The following is a 22,769-nucleotide window of genomic DNA, read 5'->3' on the forward strand; positions in this document are numbered from 1 at the left end:
GACATACATGATTTAGGACATCACCACCATCACAGTCATCAAAAAGGATGTGGACAAGTCACTACCTGTGCGTGCAAAGCACATTTTAAAAGTGGCTAAAAGCTCACTAGAGTCTGTACTGCCTCGGTTCTAATCCAGGCTCTGCCACTTATTGGCTATTTCACTAATGTATCACTCAGGCAGGCTACTTATCTTCTCTGTGTCCCAGTTTTCTCTTCTGAAAAATAATAATAGGGTTGTTAGGAGAAAAAAAGTTATGTAAAGTGTTAGAACAGTGGCTGGTATGTGGTAGGTGTTATAAATGTATTAGTTGTAATTTTTATTACCTTTAAGAAATAGAATTTTAGATGCCTGTGGCTCCTATGCACTTTAAGGCAATGATTTCAACCTATCATTTAGAAAAATGGGTAACTTTCTGATGGCATAAATTTAAGATAATATTAGTAGTCTATCTTCTATTATAAGATTCCCAAAAGGTATTGTTTGGTTTTTGTTTTTCAAAGTAGAATTCTCTCTGTCCTCAACTTATAGAAAATTTTCAAAGAAATTTCAAAAGACGACTTTTCAACACAGGATGTTCTTCTACAACTTGCTCCTAATCCGGATTATATGATAAAAGGAAGGAAGACTTGTACTATTTCTTTTTCACTTGTCCTTGTCCTCCAACAATGCTTATCTGTCCCCTCTTCTTGACTGCCACCGTCATTACTCCAGCTCAGTTTCTCATGTATTTTGTTGCTGTTTTTTTTTGTTTGTTTGCTTGTTTTTATTTTTATTTTTTTGCAAGGATGATTATAATGGCCTTCTTGCTGGTCTCATGTCTCCAATTTCTCCATTGTCTACATACATTTACAGATGAAAATTTTTAAGCACCGCTTTAATCTCACTATTCCCCAGCCCCAAACTTTCTATAGTTCCCTATTGTTTTCAAATTAAACTCAAAGATCTTTAATCTAATATTTAAGGATTTACCAATCTGGCCTCAGCTTTATATTCCAATCTTATTTCTACCTTGTCTGCTCTCATAAACTCAAAACTCTATCACAGTGATTCTCAACCATGGACGATTTTGTTCCCCAGAATCATTTAGCATTGTCTGAAGACATCTGGTTATCTCAATTGGGCAAGCATGCTAGTATTGGGTGGGTAGAAGTCAGGGATGCTGCTAAAGATCCTACAATACATGTTCGCTTGCTTTTGGAAGAGAGGGTATCACCACTTTATCTAATCAATTTCCTCCAATAAAACTTTATGAACAGCTTGATTTTTAACAATTTCCCTACTAAAAAAAAATTAATTTCTTTAAAAATAAGGTAGTTCAATAAGATGAAGGTGAAAATACCAATAGTTTAAAAAATCCATACATATTTAGCATGAGAGATGACTTTTGAGACTTACTTAGCCCTTTCATGTTGTTTTGTTTCTATAATGGCTTCATTAAGATACTAGAGGCCCGGTGCACAAAATTCATGCACTGTGGGGGAGGGGTCCCTCAGCCCGGCCTGCACCCTCTCCAAGTCCAGGAGCCCTCGGGGGATGTCCGACTGATGGCTACCGCAGAGGCGGGAGAGACTCCCATCACCACCATTGCGCTTGCCAGCCGTGAGCTTGGCTTCTGGCTGAGAGGCGCTTCCCCTGTGGGAGCGCACTGACCACTAGGGGGCAGCTCCTGTGTTGAGTGTCTGCCCCTGGTGGTCTGTGCGCATCATAGCGACCGGTCGTTCAGCTGTTTGATTTGCATATTAGCCTTTTATTATATAGGATACTACTCCATCCTCTTAAAGTATATAAGTCAATGATTTTTGGTGTAATCAAAATTGTGCAGCCATCACCAAAATCAATTTTAGAACATTTTTATCATCACTCACCCCAATACTGTATACCCATTAGCAGTCACCATATTTCCCCCAGCCCTTGGCAAACAATTTGCTTTCCTTCTCTACTGATCTACCTATTCACATAAATGAAATCATACAACACAGCCTATTTTTAGGCTTTTTTCTACTTAGCATAATGTTTTCAAGGTTCATACACATTGTAGCAAGTTTCGGTACTTCATTCCTTTTTTTTTTTTAATCCTCACCTGAAGATATGTTTTCATTGATTTTTAGAGAATGGGAGAGGGAAATATCAATTGGAGAATTATTGATCGATTGCCTCCTGTACACCCCCTGACCAGAGGATTGAACCCACAACCTAGGTATGTGCCCTGACTAGGAATCGAACCTGCAACCTTTTGGTGCATAGGACAATGCTCTGACCAACTAAGCCACCCAGCCAGGGGCAGTACCTTTTTCCTTTTTATTACTGAGTAATATTCCATTGTATGGCTCTATCACATTATTTACCCATTTATCCATGTGGGTTGTTTATACTTTTGGCTTTTATGAAAAATGCTACTATGAACTTAATGTACAAGTTTTTATTCCTCAGGCATATGTGAAGGCATGGGATTGCTAGATCATATCGTAACTCCAGTGTTTAACCGTTTGAGGAAGTGCCACACTGTTTTCCACAGAAATTTTCCACGTTGTTTGAAGTTCTTGATTTTCCAGCTGTTTTTCTCTGATTCCAATTGGGTTCTTGAAGCACCAGTAATGAACCTCCCAGCAGAACCAATTATACCAGCATTATAGAAGAATACACTTCATACTTTTATGATCTGGTACCTCCACTAAGATATCCCCATCCTTCTCTTTTTTTCCTCTAGTGATGTGTATATTTGCAGACAGAAAAAAAACATTGAATACATATTTGCTACTTAGTAAAGAACCTGAAAATATACTTTCTTTGCAAAGGCCTTCTTTTCATGATTTCAGTGGCTGAATTCATGTTGCCTGCTGAATTACATTTTCCCTGGGAAAAATCAGATGGCAGATGAGGGGGCAGTATTTGCTTTAATATTAATACACTCAATCTTTCTCAACATTCACCTGGTACCATTATTCCAGGAGTAAGAGATGCATATTGGATATTTGGCAAACATTAGAGATGAGTCTCAAAATGCTTTAAAAAACTCAGTTGTAGAAGAATAAATTTAAATGGCTTAAAATATAATCGTTTATAGTAGAAGATTTGAAGTGTGGGCATATGAAAAAGGTCAGAGTCAGAAAATAGTTTTAGGATTTTAAAAAATCCCATAAATATTTTATCCCCTCCTCCCTGACACCAAAGAAGTTACTTTATAAATTTATTTTCATAGGTATATTTTAAGATAATATACTTATATTTTCATAGATGTACATATATTTTTGAGAGGAGCAAAACTATTTTGAAGTGGATAAAAATTTCCACCTTTAAGAAGCATCTGTAATTTATTTATTAAATCCCTATTTACTACTACTATCGATAAAACATATTTAATTAACTTTATCCTTAAACTCATAAAATAAAAACCCAAAATAAAGTCTCAATGTGAAGGGTATAGTGTCACATCAAAGTAACTTTCACCATGGAATCGGGCCTCTTTTGACCCATTGGCTTAGGCAAAAAGAACTTAATGACTCTTACCCGGAAGTCAAGAACAGATCTAGATTGAAGCACTTCCAGGTAGGACTAGATGATGTAATCAAGGTCACGTTCTCTCTCACAGCCTCTTAGCTCCATCCCTGTTGGTTCCATATTTTGAGAGGTCCTCACCTTACTGTAAGTCTTTGTCTCAGAAATGACAGCAAATGCTCATTGTGAATCACTGGTTCTAAATGGGTCAAGAGCCCATCTCTGAACCAGTCTCCCTGACCAGGGAAATGCAAAGTACTGATGGGCTTAACTTGACATGATAGTGCCAAGGATGGAGCCAGCAACCTAGAAACATATGGTCTTGAAAGAAATCATGGTATAGCTGCTAAAAAAAGAGAGGAATAGATGCGTATTTCCAAAATATAGAAAATGTATCCTAAAATGCTATTTCAAAACAAGAAAAACATGTGTTTGCACCAATAGAAAAAATGGATCAAATTCAAAAAAAAAATTTAAGATCATTATCAAGGAGTCATTAACATAAAATGAACTACGTTTAAAGTGTACTAATAAAGCTTGACTTATGATCACACTCCTGAAACCATCACCACAATTAAGATAATGAACATATGCTTTACCCCAAAATGCTTCCTTTGACCCCCCACTTTCATGCAACCACTGATGTTACTATCAGTATAAAGTTGTTGGTACTTTCTAGAATTTCATATGAATTGAATCATACAGTATGTGCTTTGTTTAAATCATACAGTTTAAACACTCAGCATAATTATTTTGTCATTCATCCATGTTGGTGGTATCAATACTTTATTACTTTTTACTGTCAGGAAACAGTCCATTGCATGGATATATCACAATATATTTGTCCATTCACCAACTGCTGATTCTTGCTCTCAGGCGAGGCTATTACAAATAATGCTGCTATATATGAACATGTACTTTCATTTCTCTTGGGTAAGAGACTGGAAAAGTGGAATGGCTGGCACATATGGTAGATGTCTGTTTAACATTTTAGGAAACTATCAAACTGCTTTCCAAAGTGGTTCAATGTTACATTCCCATGAGCAATGTGTGAGCATTCCAATTGCCCCATATCCTTCTCAACACCTGGCATGAACCATCTTAAACTTGAGGCATTTCAGTAGCTATGTGGTAGTATCTCATTGTGCTTTCATTTTGCAACTTCCTAATGACTAATGATGTTGAGCAACTTTTCATGTGCTTACTTACCATTCATATATCTTATCTGAGATGATGTTTCTTTAATAATTTGGCCCATTAAAAAAATATTCATTTGATTATTTTCTTACTAAGTTTTGAGGATTCTTTATATATTGTGGTTATTAATCCCTTATCAGATACACACTTGCAAGTTTCTTCTAGTCTGTGGCTTGTCTTTCATTCTCCTAAACTGTCTTTCTAAGAACATAATTTCTTACTTTGGATGAAGTTCAGTTTTTCAATTTTCTCATTCATGGATCTCACTTTTGGTCTCATGCAGGAAACCTTTGTCTGGCCCAGGGTTACAAAGATTTGCTTTTGTTATCTTTTAGAAGTTTCACAGTTTCAGGCTTTACATTTAGATCTATGACCCATTTCGAGTTAATTTGGGGATAAGACTGTTTGTTTCCTCTGGTTGCTCTAACAAATTACCACAAATTTAGTGACTTAAAACACACTTAAGGTCTCTCAGCAAACTTTAAGAATATTAGATCTGCTTAGACGTCTGTTATAGTTCCCCTTCTACCTCAGCTATTCAGTTCATTTAATTTACAAGCATCAACATTTTAACTATTATCCTGTACATTCTATAGGTACAGAATGTAGAAATGATGTCAATGAACAAAGAGTACATGATAAATATTTTTATTTTTAAACAATGAATTGTACATTTTTTCATATAAAAGATTCTAGCCTCTGCTTTTAAAAAATAATTACACTGCTAATGGTATCTACTTTTTTTACAGAAGCCAATTTTCTCTAAATTTTCAGCTTTTATAGAATCATAATCTCTTGAATATATTTCCAATATCCTTTAAAAAATAAAAATTCATACAAGACCATTTTCTTTAACACATGAAAACTTAACAGGTTACAGCATGACTGCCCAGCCTTCCAGCTACCACTGACACCTACTCCCCAGCACAGAGGAGCCAACATGTTGTAGTAACTAGTTCTCTGTTTTCACCTTTATTAAAAAGAGGTTTCTGGTAGTCAGAACAAATAATCTCTCATTTGTTGCTTGAAAGCCTACTATAGGATCATTGGTTTCCAGGCTTGCTACTTGCTGCTTAGCAACCTGCCCTACTTGCCTGCCTTCCTTTCTGTTGTAAAGTACAGTGGACATGGGAGTGGGCTGACGATAGATGAACACTCGACGCAGGCACTCACAAAGGGCTGCATAGGAGTAATTTGGAGCACAGGCAAAAAATTTTTTGTCTCTCTTTGATGCTTGGACATAGCCTGCCAACAAATGAGACAAACAAAAGAAAAACTATATATTAAACAGAAGGAGAAAAGCTGTGATTCATTATTAATTAAAATGCCTAAATTAAAGATTTACCATAAATACTCAACAATGAACTATTAATTAGCCACAATCAATCTCTCCCACCTGGTGCAAAAAATACAGCTTTAATACCTAAGGGACAAAATAGACAGGGTTTCAACTCTTCAAGAAAGGAACCACATAGCACCATATGACTTCCATGAATAATTAAAACACTAAATGCTAAAAACATACCAAAATATCTTTAAATGCCAATTAGATAATTGAGTTCATCAATCACAAATGGGTCATGACACCATCTTTTCCTTTTTCTTAACAAATAAATAGGCTACCATTGTAAAGGTATTTCAGGAGTTGTTCATAACACAGGCCTCATTCCTGAAGGTACTAATATGCACAATATGTTCTCTCTATTTCTGTGCTAGTATTTTTACATACCAACACTAGAACAGAATTTTGTTGTAATTCAGCTCCCAGAAGTAGAACCTTGAGACCACTTCAAACTTGAAAGAACATTCAAGTATCTAATTTATAAAACTTCATTAGGACATCCCTTAATTAAACTTTGAAAAAAACAACAGTATTAATCTTTTTAACAATTAACTTTACAGATTTAAAAAGCTTATATATAAATTAGGATTTTCAGCTATAACATGAGATAAAAAATGTAACACTAAAGTGAATTAAGTTCATCAAACAATGAATGAGCAAAGGAACCACTGAGCACAGGCAGATGAACACTGTTTTTTTCTTATTATCTACATCCTGTGATAAGGAAAAACAGGATGTAGGTTCCTATTTGAGTAGCTTAGAATTAGTTTTCCGGGCTAACCCTGACAAAATTAATAATGTATATAATATCTCTAATGTTGATTTACCTTAAACTCAATCATAACACATTTCTTCTATACTAGGGAATCTGGGGATTACAAATGGAGGATCTGAGCTAATGGAAACTATGGTAAGCGTTTCCTCTGACTAAAAAAGAGGATAGAAAAAGAAAAAATAGGAATTATAGTGGAAAGGCTAGAAATATGCAGCTAAATTACTTAAACTTTATTTCAGGTCATAAAAATCCATTTGAAGTCTGAATTAACCAGTTTAACAGCTATATTATTACCTCGAAGAATAACTAACAAATCTCCCCAATAGGAGATTTGCACATATAGCAATCAAAATGCATAATTTTACTTCCTGTTGCCAGTTTAAAATAACCTTTCAATAAAGCAGTTATTGTGGTTAATTCATGTAAAAAATGTCTCCCATACAATACTAATGATTTTGATATAAAATCAATTCTTGCATAAGTCTACAATTATGTACTAGTAGTTAAAAATTTTTTCCAGCCCTAGTTTTAAAAAAACTGGTATATTCCCCTTTATCTTATAGAATACATTTTATTTCTGTTTACCACCATTTTCCCTAAATGTTTTCATTTAGAATGGCTCTTTGCACTTTCGTCCCATGAAAGATGCCTCCTAATGTGCATTCTATGTTTTTGAAGATTACTCTGAGGAAATGTGAATACAAGATCCATATAAGCCTCGTTTATTTAAACGAGGCATGCAGCCCGCCAGCCACGAGTTTGACATGCTTGAGTAAGGTACTGTCAAACTCCTTGTTCATATTCTAATACCGTATAACTTAATTGGAATAAACAAATGATTGATTGCAATATTTCAAGTGTTTAGTTAACCACTTTGATTTCTATTCTGCATTGATCTTCTGTACAAGCATAAAACAGCTTAGTCCTACTGTTCCAAAAGCACTGACATTCATCAACTAGAGTACAAGCAACCAAATTATAGCAGAAATCAATCCCAATGTAATTAGGACAGCTCAAATTTTTTAAAGGAAAAAGGGATTGCTGTGTACCTAAAGCATTGAAAGTGGCGATGTGCTCCCACATCTCGTCTTGTTTGCTGGAGTGTGGCTGCCAGAGCAGGGCATCCACGTCATGGCGCAAACAGAAGCAGGGCATTTCCTTAGGATCCACTATGACAGAGAAGAGGTACTGGTTGCTTCCAAGATTCACCTAAAATAAAAAGTGACAAAAATAATATTTTACTCAACAAATTATTAAAAATAATGATGACAAAAACACTTTATGTCAGCAACTATTCTAAACTTTTTATATACTTGACCTGGTAAACTCTTCATAATGCCCTGGGAGAATATGGTATTGCTACCTACATTTTAAAGCTGAGAAAAGTGCTGTAACTGGGCACTTAAGTAACTCGCCCAAGAACAGCCTGGTAATAAGTCCTGGAGCTGAGATTTGAACCCAGCGTCTATGTTTTGTTTTGTTTTTTTAATGTTTTTACTTATTTTAGGGAGAGAAAGGAAAAGGGATAGAAACATTGATGAGAGAAAAACACTGATGCCCCATACTGACGATCAAGCCCACAACCTGGGCAAGTGCCCTGACCAGGAATCGAACCAGTGACCTCTTGGTTTGTGGGTCGATGATCAACTACTGACCCATACCAGCCAGGCCAGAGTCTTAACTACTACACTAAAGTACCTCTTAACTGTTAATAACTAGTTTAAAGCATGATATAAAATACCAATTTATAAGCAGAATACTTTCTTAAACCACAGTATACAAATACAAAGTTTACAAATGCTAACTTGTAATAATTACCAAGAACAATGATAGCTACTAGGATTCACGAGCACATCCTATATATCAGACATGTTATAAATATTAATCTCAAGAATCCACGAGGCTGTTATTATCTTCATTTAATAGATGAAAGAACATACTCGGAGAGCTTGAGTAACTTGTTCTAGGCTACATAGAATAATCATAATGCTGAGATTCAAATTCAGATCTTTCTGTTCACAAATTATGTACTTTGGTGTACTGTCCTAATATATAAAAAGCCAGGGGCCGTCACGACCAAAACAACCAGACGGACGACTGAACAGCAGGCTGCATGGGGTGAAAAGGCCGGAAGGGGTGTGAGTGAGGGATGACCAAACAACTGAACAAGCAGGCTGAATGGGGCAACCAGGCTGGCAAGGGGGCAGTTGGGGGTGACCAGGCTGGCGGGGCCAGGAGGTGGGGGGAGTTGGGGGCGACCAGGCCGGCGGTGGGCGGGGCAGTTAGGGGCAATCAGGCCAGCAGGCAGAGGTGGTAGGGGTGATCAGGCTGGCAGGGGGAGCAGTTAGGGGTGGTCAGGCAGGCAGGCAGGTGAGCAGTTAGGAGACAGCGATCCCAGATTGTGAGAGAGAAGTCCGACTGCCAGTTTAAGCCCAATCTCCTGATAGATTCCTACTTATTATCCAAGATTCAGTTCAACCATGAAACCATAAGCTGCTTAAACCCTGAGAACCCCCAACATTATGGATATTATTCCTGACAAATTACTTATCCTACTATGTTAGATTATTAATATACATGTATAATACCTGTGGTAGGCTAAATAATGTCCCCCCAACATGCCTACATTTTAATCCCCTGGAACCTCTGAATGTTACTTTACATGGCAAAGGGGACTTTGTAGATATGATAAGTTAATGATCTTGAACTGGAAAGATAATCTTGGATTATATGGGAGGGCCCAATGTACTAATAAGGATTCCTATGAGAGGGAAATGGGGGTGGGGGGGGGAGTCACAGACACAGAAGGCTATATGACAGCAGAAGCAGAAGAGTAACAGACAGATTGGAAGATGCTACACTGCTGGCTTTGAAATTGGAAGCTTAGGCCACCAGCTAAGGAATGCAAGCAACCTCTAGAAGTTGGGAAGGGCAAGAAAATGGATTCTCTCCTTTGAGTCTCCAGAAGGAATGCAGCCCCAAAGACCAATTTTAGGGACTTCTGACCTCCAGAACTTAAGAGAATAAATTGGCATTTTTGTTACAGCATAACTTGTTACAACAGCAATAAGAAACAAATACACCACCTATTTCACAAGACTATCTTAAGAACCAGAATTTTGTCTTCTTGTCTCCATATTCTAGATAAATATTTTTTGAATATTTTATGTAGAAAGTCATTTAAAAATACTTCCAGCAAAGCTAATCTAACCTTAGAGTTAGGAATATTTTATCCTATCTTACAGTTAGAATAATTGGCTAAGGATTTTTGTAAAGCAAAAAATCTTACGTTACTAGAGAAATACACACTGGAAGGTGATTAGGGTCAGTAGCTTCCACACTCAACTAAGTACATAGTTCTCTGTGCCTTTTAGCTCTCGCCTCAGAAAATCTTACTTTTTTAGTAAGTTTTCCAATGCTTAAACAAAAATGTCCAAACTGACTTAAATGGCATTTTTGAAAGCTCAAAAGTGACCACAACTTACCTTTCCAATATTGGCTCCTATTACTCTCCTCGAAACTTAACACTTAGCAAAACTGGATCACAATCTACAAAACTGCACCCCCAACTTTCCCACTTCTTTACCTGCTGTGCCTTTTCTGCTTGCTTCACATCCTCCACCCATTATATACTTTATGCCATACTCTAATGGCATTTTCTCCTCTAAGCAGTTTTCTCCAATGTTAATAAAAAGAAATGATGTATCCTAATAGCTCATTTATACCTCTCTTATAGAATCTATCTCCTGTTCGCCTTACAGGTCTTTGAGAGTGAGGACCATGACTTTGGGTACAATACTTAGCCCAAGCATGTCAAACTCGCAGCAGTTTGACATGCTTGACTTAGCCTCATTTTATTCTCCGGTAAATACAATGGTAATAATAGCACTTATTTCACAGTTACTTTGCTGAGTAAACAATATATTTCAAGCACTTGAACAGTGCCTAGCACTTAGATAGACCTTAATAAATGCAAATGTTCATTATTACCATTCTAGACTCCTCTGTCCATTCTGCCTTGAATATTACTGGCATTCCAAATCAAACAAATAAGATAAGCACTAGTGGGAAAAACATACCAATTTGTTGTGATCTTCATGTAGTTCATACAGCACTTAGAAAATGTGAGAATAGCTATAAAAAGCAATAACATACCCTTACTCTATCCTAATCCCAGTATATTTAATTTACACACAAATTTCTAAACTCTTACATTACTTCAAAAACAAGAAACACAGTCCTAGCTGGTTTGGCTCAGCGGATAGAGCGTCGGTCTGCGGACTGGAGGGTCCTGGGTTCAATTCCGGTTGGGGCACATGCCTGGGTTGCGGGCTCGATCCCCAGTAGGGGGTGTGCAGGAGGCAGCCGATCAATGATTCTCATCATTGATGTTTTGATCTCTCCCTCTCCCTTCCTCTCGGAAATCAATAAAAATTAAAAACAAAAACAAAAAAACAAGAAATATGAATTTCATTATTTTGCTTGTTATTTTATTGTCAAATTCTACTTTTTCAGTAGTTTCAACTGTATGCCCATCACTTTCAATTTTATACTTTTCCTATAATACATATCTTTCAGTAAATAGTTTGTGGATCTGCCCCTCAAAAAGTGAACAAGTTATTCTTCAAACAAGATTTGGATGCTTTTAATATATTCAAAGACAAGTTTCTGGAAGTTTACAAAACAAATTATAATAAACTAGTCTGATGGTAATAAATTACTGTGAGACAAAACATTCCCTTTAAATGAGCTAGATGATTTGCAATTCTTTTTTCTTTCTTTATGTAGTAAGAGACTGTGTGGCATTTATTTTACCAAGTTCTAGCCTTCCTATTCTTCATTTTAAAACCAAGCATTCCACAGCTAATTAAAAAACACCATGCCACTGCAAGATGTTTGCTACTGCTTAGATTGGTCAGCAGCCACGATAGAAAAATAAACTCATAATTCCATTCAAAGGTTGCAAGCTAAGAGCAGATAAAAGAATTGTGTGTAGATACTGCTTTTAAGATAACACCTAAAAAGTGGTTTCATTTTTCTCATGGTAGCAATGGAGTCTCTTGGTAATTATTTACTACTTTTTCTTGAACTAGCTAGGATTTTCAGCATGATGCTGAGGGGTAATAGGAAAACACCCTTGCCTATTACCAATCTTAGGGGAAGCATTTGGTCTTTTCCCAGGAAGTATGAAGTTAATAACTCTAGGTTTTTTGAGGAGGCAGTTAACCTTCAATTCCTGGTTTGCTGAGCACTTTTATCATAAATAAATGCTAAATTTTGTCAAATTATCTAGTAGGATGGTCAAATATCATTCTTTCTTTAGTCTGTTGATATGCTGTATTATGTGAATATTGGAATATTGAACCAATCCTGAATCCTAGGATCAATTCTACTTGGTCATGATGTATTCTCCTTTTTACTTACTTCATTAGATTTACAAATGTTTTACTGAGGACTTCTGTGTCTATATTCATGAGGGAGAGTGGTTTCTTTTCTGTTTTTCCCCCGTTTTCTTTTCTTGTCATGTCTTTGCCACTATGGTAATGCTGGCCTCATAAAATAAGTGGGAGGTGTTCCTTTCTCTTTATGTTCGGGAACAGTCCATATAGAATTGGTATTGTTTCTTCATTTGGTAGCACGTACCAGTGAAGCAACCTAGGTCTGGAGGCTTCTTTGTCAGAAGGTTAGCAATAAATTCAATCTCATAACAAATATGGAACTATTAAGGTTACCCATTTCTTCTTGAGCGAACTATGGTAATGCTTGTCTTCCAAAGAATTTGTGTTTTCACTTAAATTGTCAAATCTATAAAAAATAGTTGTTCTCAATATTGCTTTAGCGTCTTTTAGACCCATACTGATATGCCTGTTTGTATTCCTGATATTGGTAATTTGTGTCTTCTTTTTCCTTGATTATTCTGGCTAGAGACTTATCAATCTTGATGTTTTCGAAGGACCAGCTTTTGGTTTAATTGGTTTTCTTATTTCTGGTTTTCAATTTCATGGATTTCTGCTCTTTACAGTTTCGTTCCTCTGCTTGCTATATATTTGGTTTGCTATTCTTTTCCCAGTTCAAGGTGGAAGCTTAAATTGTTAAACTGAAATGGGTTTTTCTTTTCTATATAACATATGCTATAAATTTTCCTCCAAGCACTGCTGTAGCTACATTCCACAATGCCCCAGGTTTCATTTTCATTCAATCAAAATACTTCCTAACTTCCCTTGTTAGTTCCTCTATGACTCATGGATTATTCAGAAATGTGCTGTTTAATTTCCAAATACTTTCTATGTTTTTCTGTTATGAATTTCTAATTTAATTCTGTTATGTTCAGAGAACATTCTGTTTATTTTATTCTTTTAAATGTCTTGAGGTTACTTTTTGGCCCAGAATATGTTCTAATTTGGTGAATGTTCCACCTCCCTTCTGGGATCCACTTAGGTGTATGTTAGACTATTTGGCATTGCTTCACAGCTCTTAGATGCTCTCATTGTTTTTGTTCTTAATTTCCACCCCCTCTATACTTTGCTTTTGGTCCTGCTAATTTTTACTAACCTATCCTCAAGGTAACTAATTTCTTGTCTACAGATGTATTGAGTATACTAATGATTTTGTTGAAAACATTCTCTTCTTTTGTTCCTGTGTTTTGTTTTTAATTCTAACATTTTCATTAGACTCTTACAGGTTTTCTCTGCTAAAATTCTGCATTTATTCATGTATATTATCCATGTTTCCCATTAACATATTAACCAGTTATTTTAAATTCTTTGTCTGATAGTTTCAAAATATGGGTCATCTGAGTCTGGTTACATTATTTACCTTGTTTCTTGACAGCTTCAGTTTTATTGTTGCTATAGTTACCTTCAATGCATCACTGGCTTGAAATCCCTCTAGTGCAGTGGTTCTCAACCTTCCTAATGCCGCGACCCTTTAATACAGGTTCCTCATGTTGTGGTGACCCCCAATTTCATTGTTACAAATTGAACATAATTAAAGCATAGTGATTAATCACAAAAACAATATGTAATTATATGTATTTTCCGATAGTCTTAGGCGACCCCTGTGAAAGGGTCATTCGACCCCCAAAGGGGTCGCGACCCACAGGTTGAGAACCGCTGCTCTAGTGTTACCTTGTGCTCTGGTGAGGACTTGCTAGAAGATTTTCCTCAACTGTACTATTCTACCCCCAGCTTTAGCCCTTCACTCTGCATCTGTAGCTCAGGGAGTCGGCGCTCCTGCTCCTTCCCTAGCCAGTATACTGCTGTTGCCTACCACTTGGTCCTTCTGAGTGTGATGGGGTGGAGGGTGTAGGAAAAGGGTTCTCTACTAGGCTCAGCCTCAGTCTTGGACCTTGTGTTCTTGGGTTTGGGCCTTTGAAGTGTTACCCTCCTCTAGTGGCAGGAAACTTCTAGTAGTCTGGGCCTACGATGGGTTCCTGGCTTTCCCCCCATAGAGATGGTGTTTTTTTGTTTTTAATTTTGTGTATGTGTTTTAAGTCCTATTTATTGATTTGAGACAGAGAGAGAAACATCAATTTTTGTTATTCCACTTACTTATACATTCATTGGTTGATTCTTATATGTGTCCTGACTGGAAATCGAACTCACAACCTTGGTATATTGGGTTGACGCTCTAACCAACTGAGCTGTCAGGCCCAGGCTAGAGGGGGTACTTTAAAAATTATTTCCCCCAGCTGCACTGGGTCTTCTTTTGAGCCCCTGGTGGGCTACAATTTAGTGTTCTTCACTCAGCAGCATAAGGTTTTTGTTACTTAGGGAAAATAGTGCAGGCAGGACCTCACACTTTCCCCATAGAATTAGTAACTTACCTCCCCCTACCCCACACCACCAAAACAGCTTTTCTCTTGCCTCCTCCCGTTTGCAAGCTCTCTTGTTAGGCCCTGGTCAAGGTCCACGGAGAGGATATGTGAATCCCAAAGGTTCTATACTTTCTTGCTAGCCCACAGTAGGCCTTTAGCAGTTTGTTAGTTGACGACTTCTATGGCAGTTCTTTCTTCTTCCTATGCTCAAATGGGTCTGCTCTCCTATCCCATATCTTCTTGGTGACACCTGTTTTTCCTTAGATTTCAGGCTACTTTGTTGACCTGTAACTTCAAGTTCTCAGATGAATTTTTAAAAAGTAATGATTCTACAGATTATCCAGTCTTTTATTGTTACACTGAGAGTGATGTCTTTCTAGCTTTCTACCTCCTAGACAGAATGTCACACTGATGATACTCAACCACCAAAGAAATATGACTTTCTCTTCATAATGCTCTACATAAGATGTTAGGCAAATAATAAATTTTAGTAAGATTCCATGGAATCAAAAGGCTTTAAATGTAGTTTTAGCAATTAAAAGAATTAATTTAGACAATTTACTTATTCAGAAAACTCATTCTTTGTTAATGCCAAATGTAAATGTCTAACTGCCTTAGGAAAAAACCTCTTCAATCCATAACCCATTAGCTAATAAAATATAACTCCACATTTCTTCTGTTCTCATGGTTATTACAGAAAAGGTTATATTTACTTTTGAAGTACCAATGAAGACTACAATAGAATAAAACATTCTCTAGAGAAAAACCAGAAACATGAATTTCAAATAGTAAATTGATTATCTTTTTCTTTTCTTTGTAGAACACTTAGCAATTTAATAAGACTTCTAAAGATTAAATATCAAAGTGAAGACATTTGAACAACCCTTAATCACTGCTATTAACAAATTAAATTAAAAGGTAGTATTAAGAGAAAGGTTTTATCTATTCAGAAACAAAGTATTTGTTAGGCCAGATTGAGAAATAAATGACATGAAATAAATTTAATTCCAAATTCCTATTCTGAACAGAAAATAAATTGCTAAAATTTACTCTCTTCTTATTGTGCATGAAATATTGAGTTGATCTGTACCTACTACTCTGTAAGTAAAAACACTCCCTGTGTTTCTCCCTTACTTTCACAATATTATCACAATATTACCACACTCAAACACTTCTGACATCCGATGTGTGGGTTTTCCACATATCAAGCTATTCTCTGACACCAGCTGGATGTCCTACAATTCAGTTCTGAAAGAATCTAGCTGGGTCTCAGCAATGGTAGCAAAATCAACTTAGATCAGAAGAACTTTTTCTATTTCATTAGAAATAGTATGGCCCTGGCCAGGTGGTTCAATTGGTTAAAGCTTCATCCTGTACACCAAAAGGTTACGGGTTCAATTCCCGGTTGCGCATGTACGGGAGGCAACTGATTGATGTTTCTTTCTCTCTCCCTTCTTCTCTCTCTAAAATTAATGAAAACACATCCTTGGGTGAGGATTAAAAGAAAAATAGTATGGAATGGAGTATTAGAGTCTGTCCTATACAATAAGGATAGTACTGTTTTGTGAAATTTTTGTTTCAAATTTGTGTGTGTTTATTGTGTTTCAGTGTAAAATGTATACAGTGAGCCACAGAAAATTTGAAAGGGGCAAGAAGGCTATGGTAAAGATCCTAGACATTATTCTAAATATGACAGAAAGCCACTAGAGAAAGCAAAGGAATAGAGAAATGACAAAATCTACTAAAACCCTTAAAACAGGTGTGGGGGAACATCCAGCCCATGGGCCATATAATAAGGCCCGAGAAATCATTTGGTCTGGCCCTGCCAAGGCATTAGGGATGAGGTAATTAAATGACCAAATACAGTAGGCTAATTTTTAAGTTGATAATTCTGTATGGCCCGTGAATGATGTTATAAATATCCAATGGCCCTTAGCAGAAAAAAAGGTTCCCCTCCCCTGCTTTAAAAGGATTACTTTAACTTCACACAAACTATCAATTCAAAGGAGAAGATAAATACTGGGTGACTGGATGTTCCAAATTAAAGGAGAGTAAAGCAATATCACAACTAAACGTAACATGTGACATGGGAATGAATCCCAAATCAGGGGGAAAAACTGTTAAAAGTACATTATTTGATCAATTGGTAAAATTTGAAAATGGACTCCATATGACAATGTATTGTATCAAAGTTAAATTTCCTGAATTAATATTTAAAAAGGGGAGTAAAGGGACATGGCATGTGCAACTCATTCCTAAAATGTTTCAGCAAAAAGAAGAAGCGGGAAAGCAGAGAAAAAAATAAATGTGGCAAAATGTTAACATTTGCTAAAATCTAAATGAAGGATATTGTTATAGGCTGAGCTGTATTCCCTCACAATTCACATGCTGAAGTCCTAACCCCTAGTACACAGAATGCAACAGAATTAGGAGATAGAAGTTAACACGAGGTCAAAAGGGTGGGTCCAAATCCAGTATCTCTGATGTCCTCCTAAAGGAGATTAGGATTAGGACACAAACACATGCAGAGGGAAGACCACATAAAAACAGAGGAGAAAACAGCCACCTATAGTCAAAAAGAGTGGCTTCAGAAGAAACTAACACCAACCTCAGACTTCTAGCCTCCAGAACTGTAAGAAAACAAATTTCTGTTAAGGCAGCCGTAGCAGGGGAATTATTATATAGCTTAATTTCTAATATGGTCAAATTTGATAGATAATCCAAATAAACAGATTAAGTACCCAAAGGAACTTAAGAATGTAAATAGGTCCTGAGACCAAAAAGCTTGAGAACCACTGGTTTAGGTATTTTCTTCCTTTATAACTTTTGATCCTATCTTTAATCTTTTTGAAAAAGTTAGTGTATCAATTATGTACTAATTAGTATAGTCTTTTCTACTAGCTTTCAAAATGACATTAACCTAAAAGAATTATTTCCTGTTTGTAACACCTCTGCTTCCTGTATAACTCACTGTAATTTAAATTTTTAAAATATCCTATCACATTTTGACTGCTCAAGTCTACAATCTGATCACTATAGACCAGTGTTGTCCAACAGAAATAAAATGCACCACATACATAAATTTTAAGTTTTCTACTGGCCACATTAAAAAGTAAAAAGAAACAATTAAATAAAATTAATATGTTATTTACAAGACATCTCAAATCAGAAAAGCCACATTTCAAGTGCTCAGCAGCTACTATGTGGCCAGTGGCTAATCCTTTACAAAACATATCTAACACAGCTCTACTATAGACAGAAGCAAAAATACTTCATCTCCAAATGCACTTGAATTCTGATTCGAATTTTACACCCCAGTGACCACATCTTATTACTTTTCTTCTTCAGTTCTGATATTTAATATTTCTATTTTATTGTGCTGCTGCATATATTTATGGAACTTTACTTTTCAAATGCTAACCCTGATTTACATTTCTTTCAGGAAATTTTATATTTTGAGAAATCTGTCATTTACAATATAGAGTTTTGACCTTTTGTTGCAGTATTTCCTAAAACTATAAGGACATATATTGACCTTTCCACGTACAGATCATTTTGAATTATCCAAAGTCAAGACAAATGAAATCAAGAAAACAGAACTTGAAGCAAACATTGCAGAAAGAAGTGCAACTGTCAATAAAGTACTACAGGAGTCCTAAAGTGGATGTGGTACTGAACCTGCCAACATATTACAGCCTCCTTCCTCCATGACAAGCCAACTTGTACCCTCTTTTTCTTTTTTTAATAATTTTTTAAATTACTCAGTCTGTTCCATGCTTCTGGGTCAATTTAGTTCACCAGTTTATTTTGTTCATTAGATTCCACATATAGTGAGATCATGTGATATTTGTCTTTCTCTGACTGGCTTATTTCATTTAGCATAATAATCTCCAGGTCCCTCTATGTATTTCCTTTTTACTGCTGCACAGTATTCCATGGTGTAAATGTGCCACAGCTTTTTTATCCACTCATCCACTGATGGGCACTTGGGCTGTTTCCAGATTTTAGCTATTGTAAATAATGCTGCTATGAATATATATACTTTCTGATTGGTTTAGGGATTCTTATGATATATTCCTAAAAGGGGGATCACTGGGTCAAACAGCAGTTGCAGTTTTAACTTTTTGAGGAAACACCACACTGTTTTCCATAGTGGTTACACCAGTCTACATTCCCACCAGCAGTGTACTGGGGTTCCTTTTTCTCCACATCCTGGCCAGCACTTGTTGTTTGATTTATTGAAGGTAGCCATTCTGGCAGGTGTGAGGTGATACCTCATTATCATCTTAATTTGCATCTCTCTGATGATTAGTAACGTTGAGCATTTTTTCATATGTCTCTTGACAACTTTTAAAACCTATATCTGAGAGACAAGGCCCTAAACATCTACCTTTGAAAGCTAATGGGGTTGCATCCACAAGACCCACAAAGCTATAAAGAAATGAGAAATGGTTCTTAAAGGGCTCTCACCCCAAAGTCCCATGCAGACTGCAAAGCGCCCAGACTTTCTGTGAAAGGCTTATTTGCTCATCTTAAAACACCAGCATGAGATGCAAGCATCTAATTTAATACATATCTAGGAGCCTATGCAAACACTTTCCAGATAAGCAGACGCTAAACGGTTCATCACCACCAGACCAGCCTACAAGAAATGTTAAAGGGACTTCTTCAAGTTGAAATGAAAGGGCACTAAGTATAAATATCCCCGATAAAGGTAAATACATAATAACTTTTAAAAGAATCTAACACTGTAAAGGTGGTGGGTTAAACACGTATAAAACTAGTATAAAAGTTAAAAAAATAAAAGTAGTAAGAATAACCATAACCACAAAAGATGTAAATAAAACGTGAGTGGTGGGAAAGAGAGAAGTACAGATATAGAAGTTGTAAGAGTAATTATTTAATTTTTGGTACAGCTTCAATTGCACTTCTGCCTAGTCACTGGTCTTCTGCCATTCTACCTCATTTGTCTAAGTAGGTGTATAATCAAAAAGTACTCATTTTTATAAGTTATTTGAGTACTGTAAAGACCAGCCATTAAAGAAAGTTAAGTATAAAGTATCCAAAAAACACTAGGAAAGGTTAGTGAGTGAATCAAGTTCCCATGACACTATTGACCTTCCCCCCTAAATTTTTGCTAAAATTCACTTTCCCCTCAACCTCTACAAGACAAAGAAACACAGTAGGCCAAAGTTGGCAGAAACTTTTAAGACTTTTCTTGACCTACATCAAAGACTGAGAGGTCTAAGAACAAAAGACCAAACTGTTCTCTTTTCTATTGGTTTTGCTTGGACTTAGACTCCCAAAGTCCAACTCTTTGGTTTAGTAGTAAGACTAAACTAATTTCAACATGTAAAGTTCAAAATTAGCCACTGATTTTCTATGAAGGCATTCTCACATGAACAACTCCATGAAACATGGCCATAGTTATATAGTATTAACTAATGGTTAATGATTCCCCTAAGCAAATATATCTCATAAAGTTCTAAAATTTTTTAAAAACCTACATCTACAAAGCTGAGCACCACACCCTGTAATACAGGAATTACAACAAGCCAGTCCAGACAGCATTCTTCAGTACCTAGATGCACACCTCTCAAAGCTTTTGAACAGAACGTAATTTTAAAGAAAAATTAACCCGCTTACATATTTATGGCATATCAGAAAGAGAGGAGGGGAAAATCCCAAAAGGAGTCAAATAAAAATTCTAAAACGAAGGGGAAAAGACCCCCAAGAAAATGTTAAATCACTTGATATAGAAGAGTTTCTTAAGTTTATAACAGGTCACACAAATCAATAAGAAATACTAAAACAAATAAATAAAATTCTTCACAAAAGAAGAAATAGTCAAAAGTTAAAAAAAAAAACCCCACTAACAATATTCTATATTTTGAAAACCAACTAGAGATTCAACAAAAAAACTGAAGGAGAAGGTAAAAATGTAGTAAAATAGGCAATAACTATAAACACTATTAATGAGAATATAAAGTGGAAATCAACTTGTCATGACTTAGTCAATGATTCCTTAATTTGACTTAACTCTTTATGAGATAAATAACCCTGAATATAGAAAAAGCTTCATGTAAAAGGGGATTTGCAAAAACAGCATCAATAATAATGCAATTCAAAAAAAATTATTAAAGATGTATACTATTATTTGTAGAATGACCACTATATACACACACATGAACACCAACAATAACAGTACAGTATAATCCAACCATTAAACTAGAGATTGAAATAACATGAGCACAAAAAGAAATGCTATGTCCTAATGCTGACTGAAAAAAGTCATGAAATTATTATACACTTTAGGGATAACTATGTAAAAACCTGCATACACAAAGCCAACTGAAAGATATTAAATATGCAATAGTACCAAAACAATACATTTTTAAATTGTGGGTGATACGATAAAAAGTTGACACTTTATGGAGAGATGATATTTATAACACAGCCAGTAATTGCTAATCAAGTCATCTTATATTTGTTCAATTATTATTTCATCTGAGTAACTTCTATTTCTTCACAAATTTTTAAAAAAATCATTATCAAGAACTTACCACATGAGTAGTTTTTAATGTATTGCCATCAAATCTGCATAAACTGGAACTCTCTTCAAAGAAAATATCACATTCTTCTAACTCTTGAGCATTACAAGGAGGTTTTCCTTTATCGGGATCTGGATTCTTAAACCAGAAAATAAAATAAGTATAGAAACAATAGGAGAATGAATTTCTTCATACTTGAACGTGTTAATATTACAACAAAAATTAAAAACTAAATTTCAGACTCATGACTAATGAAAACTTAATCAACAGACAGAAATTATAGAATCAGCAACAGGTATATTGAAACAGCTATTATAAACAAAGCCTATATATTCAAAGATGTAAAGTAAATATGTCCAGAGAGTTATGGAAGATATAAAATGGAACTAAATTTATTTAAGATAGAATTGACAGCTGATTAGACATTTCAGAAGACCAGTGAGATTGAAACATAATAATTGAGTCTATCTAAATTGAAACAGAGAAGAAAAATTAAAAACACAGAATCCTGTTGACCTGTGGAACATATCAAGTGGTCTAACTAATATATGAGTAATTGAAAAGGGGAAGAATGGAAAAAATTTTAAAGAAATAATGGCCAAATTTTTTTTTTAATTTGATGAAGACTACTCCTATAGATTCAAGGTCAAAGCTGGGATGTGGATGTGGGAAGAGCTCAGGAGATTTATCTCAGTGCTGCGGCAGATGCAATGGCATGAGCACGCTCCGCCTATACAAGCTTCCTCGGCACACCAGGAAGTGGCATCGCCCGCCTGAGAAGACCCCCTAGAGCCACTACATAGTACCCTGATCTTTCCTACTATTGGTTGCCCTATGGATGTTGTAAACTTCTGATTGGTCTGGAATGTTATATATGTTGCTGCACTCACACAATAAAGTTGGATCTGCGTCACTGAACCTTCCCCGGAGTTGGGCATGCTTTGTTAGGACTCCGTTCGGCCTCACCCCCGCGGACCCCCTGTATCATGTGGAGCCACCTAGTGTGGTTGTCTGTTCCAGCTGAAATATCAATGGAAACAATTCTGGTTGTTGTGGCTGGCTGAGAAGCAATTAGCTGGGGCCACTATTACCCTGACTCAAGAAGATACACATGTCCAGTGGGATAAAGAAAGAACCCCCCACACTCCTTCCTCTCTTCCCCTTTCAACTACCCATATGTTAGAGATAGGAAGGCAAAAATGAAAACTTCAGGACTGCCAAGGCAGCCAGTACTGAACTGGACAAGATTACAGAGAAAAGGGGGTGGGATCGGGGTGGAGGGAGTCAATGGGGGGGGTGAGGGGGGAGAAGAGGGGAATCTGTAACATTTTCAACAATATAAATTTAAGATAAACAAAATGGTATATAAAATGGTATATACAGTTATGTACAGTACTTAATACTTGGTAACGGGAATAAACTGTTACTAATTTACAAGTTTACTATACTATAGTATACTATACTATACTTTTAATTATTTTAGACTGTACTCTTTCTACTTATAAAAAGTTTGCTATAAAACAGCATGCCAAGTTACACCAGCAGCAGCCTCATACATCTGGTGCTTACTGCATCACAACTGCATCATTA

General features: G+C 36.0%; 1 protein-coding gene across 4 annotated transcripts in view; it reads right to left on the reverse strand.

The window, feature by feature from the left end:
- Nucleotides 1-5,532: 5,532 nt before the first annotated feature.
- NUDCD1 (NudC domain containing 1) overlaps nt 5,533-22,769 on the reverse strand; it is a 59,492-nt gene continuing 42,255 nt past the window's right edge. For all 4 annotated transcript variants that reach the window (XM_023750904.1, XM_023750907.1, XM_023750905.1 and 1 more), the window contains 3 exons: nt 21,192-21,317; nt 7,862-8,021; nt 5,533-5,940 (listed from right to left, as the gene is read on the reverse strand). In XM_023750904.1, coding sequence (XP_023606672.1) covers nt 5,648-5,940; nt 7,862-8,021; nt 21,192-21,317 — 579 coding nt within the window. In that variant the 3' untranslated portion in view covers nt 5,533-5,647. The remainder of the gene's footprint in view (nt 5,941-7,861; nt 8,022-21,191; nt 21,318-22,769) is intronic.

Source organism: Myotis lucifugus, unplaced genomic scaffold (assembly GCF_000147115.1).
Source record: "Myotis lucifugus unplaced genomic scaffold, Myoluc2.0 scaffold_17, whole genome shotgun sequence".
In the NCBI taxonomy this organism is placed as follows: Eukaryota; Metazoa; Chordata; class Mammalia; order Chiroptera; family Vespertilionidae; genus Myotis; species Myotis lucifugus.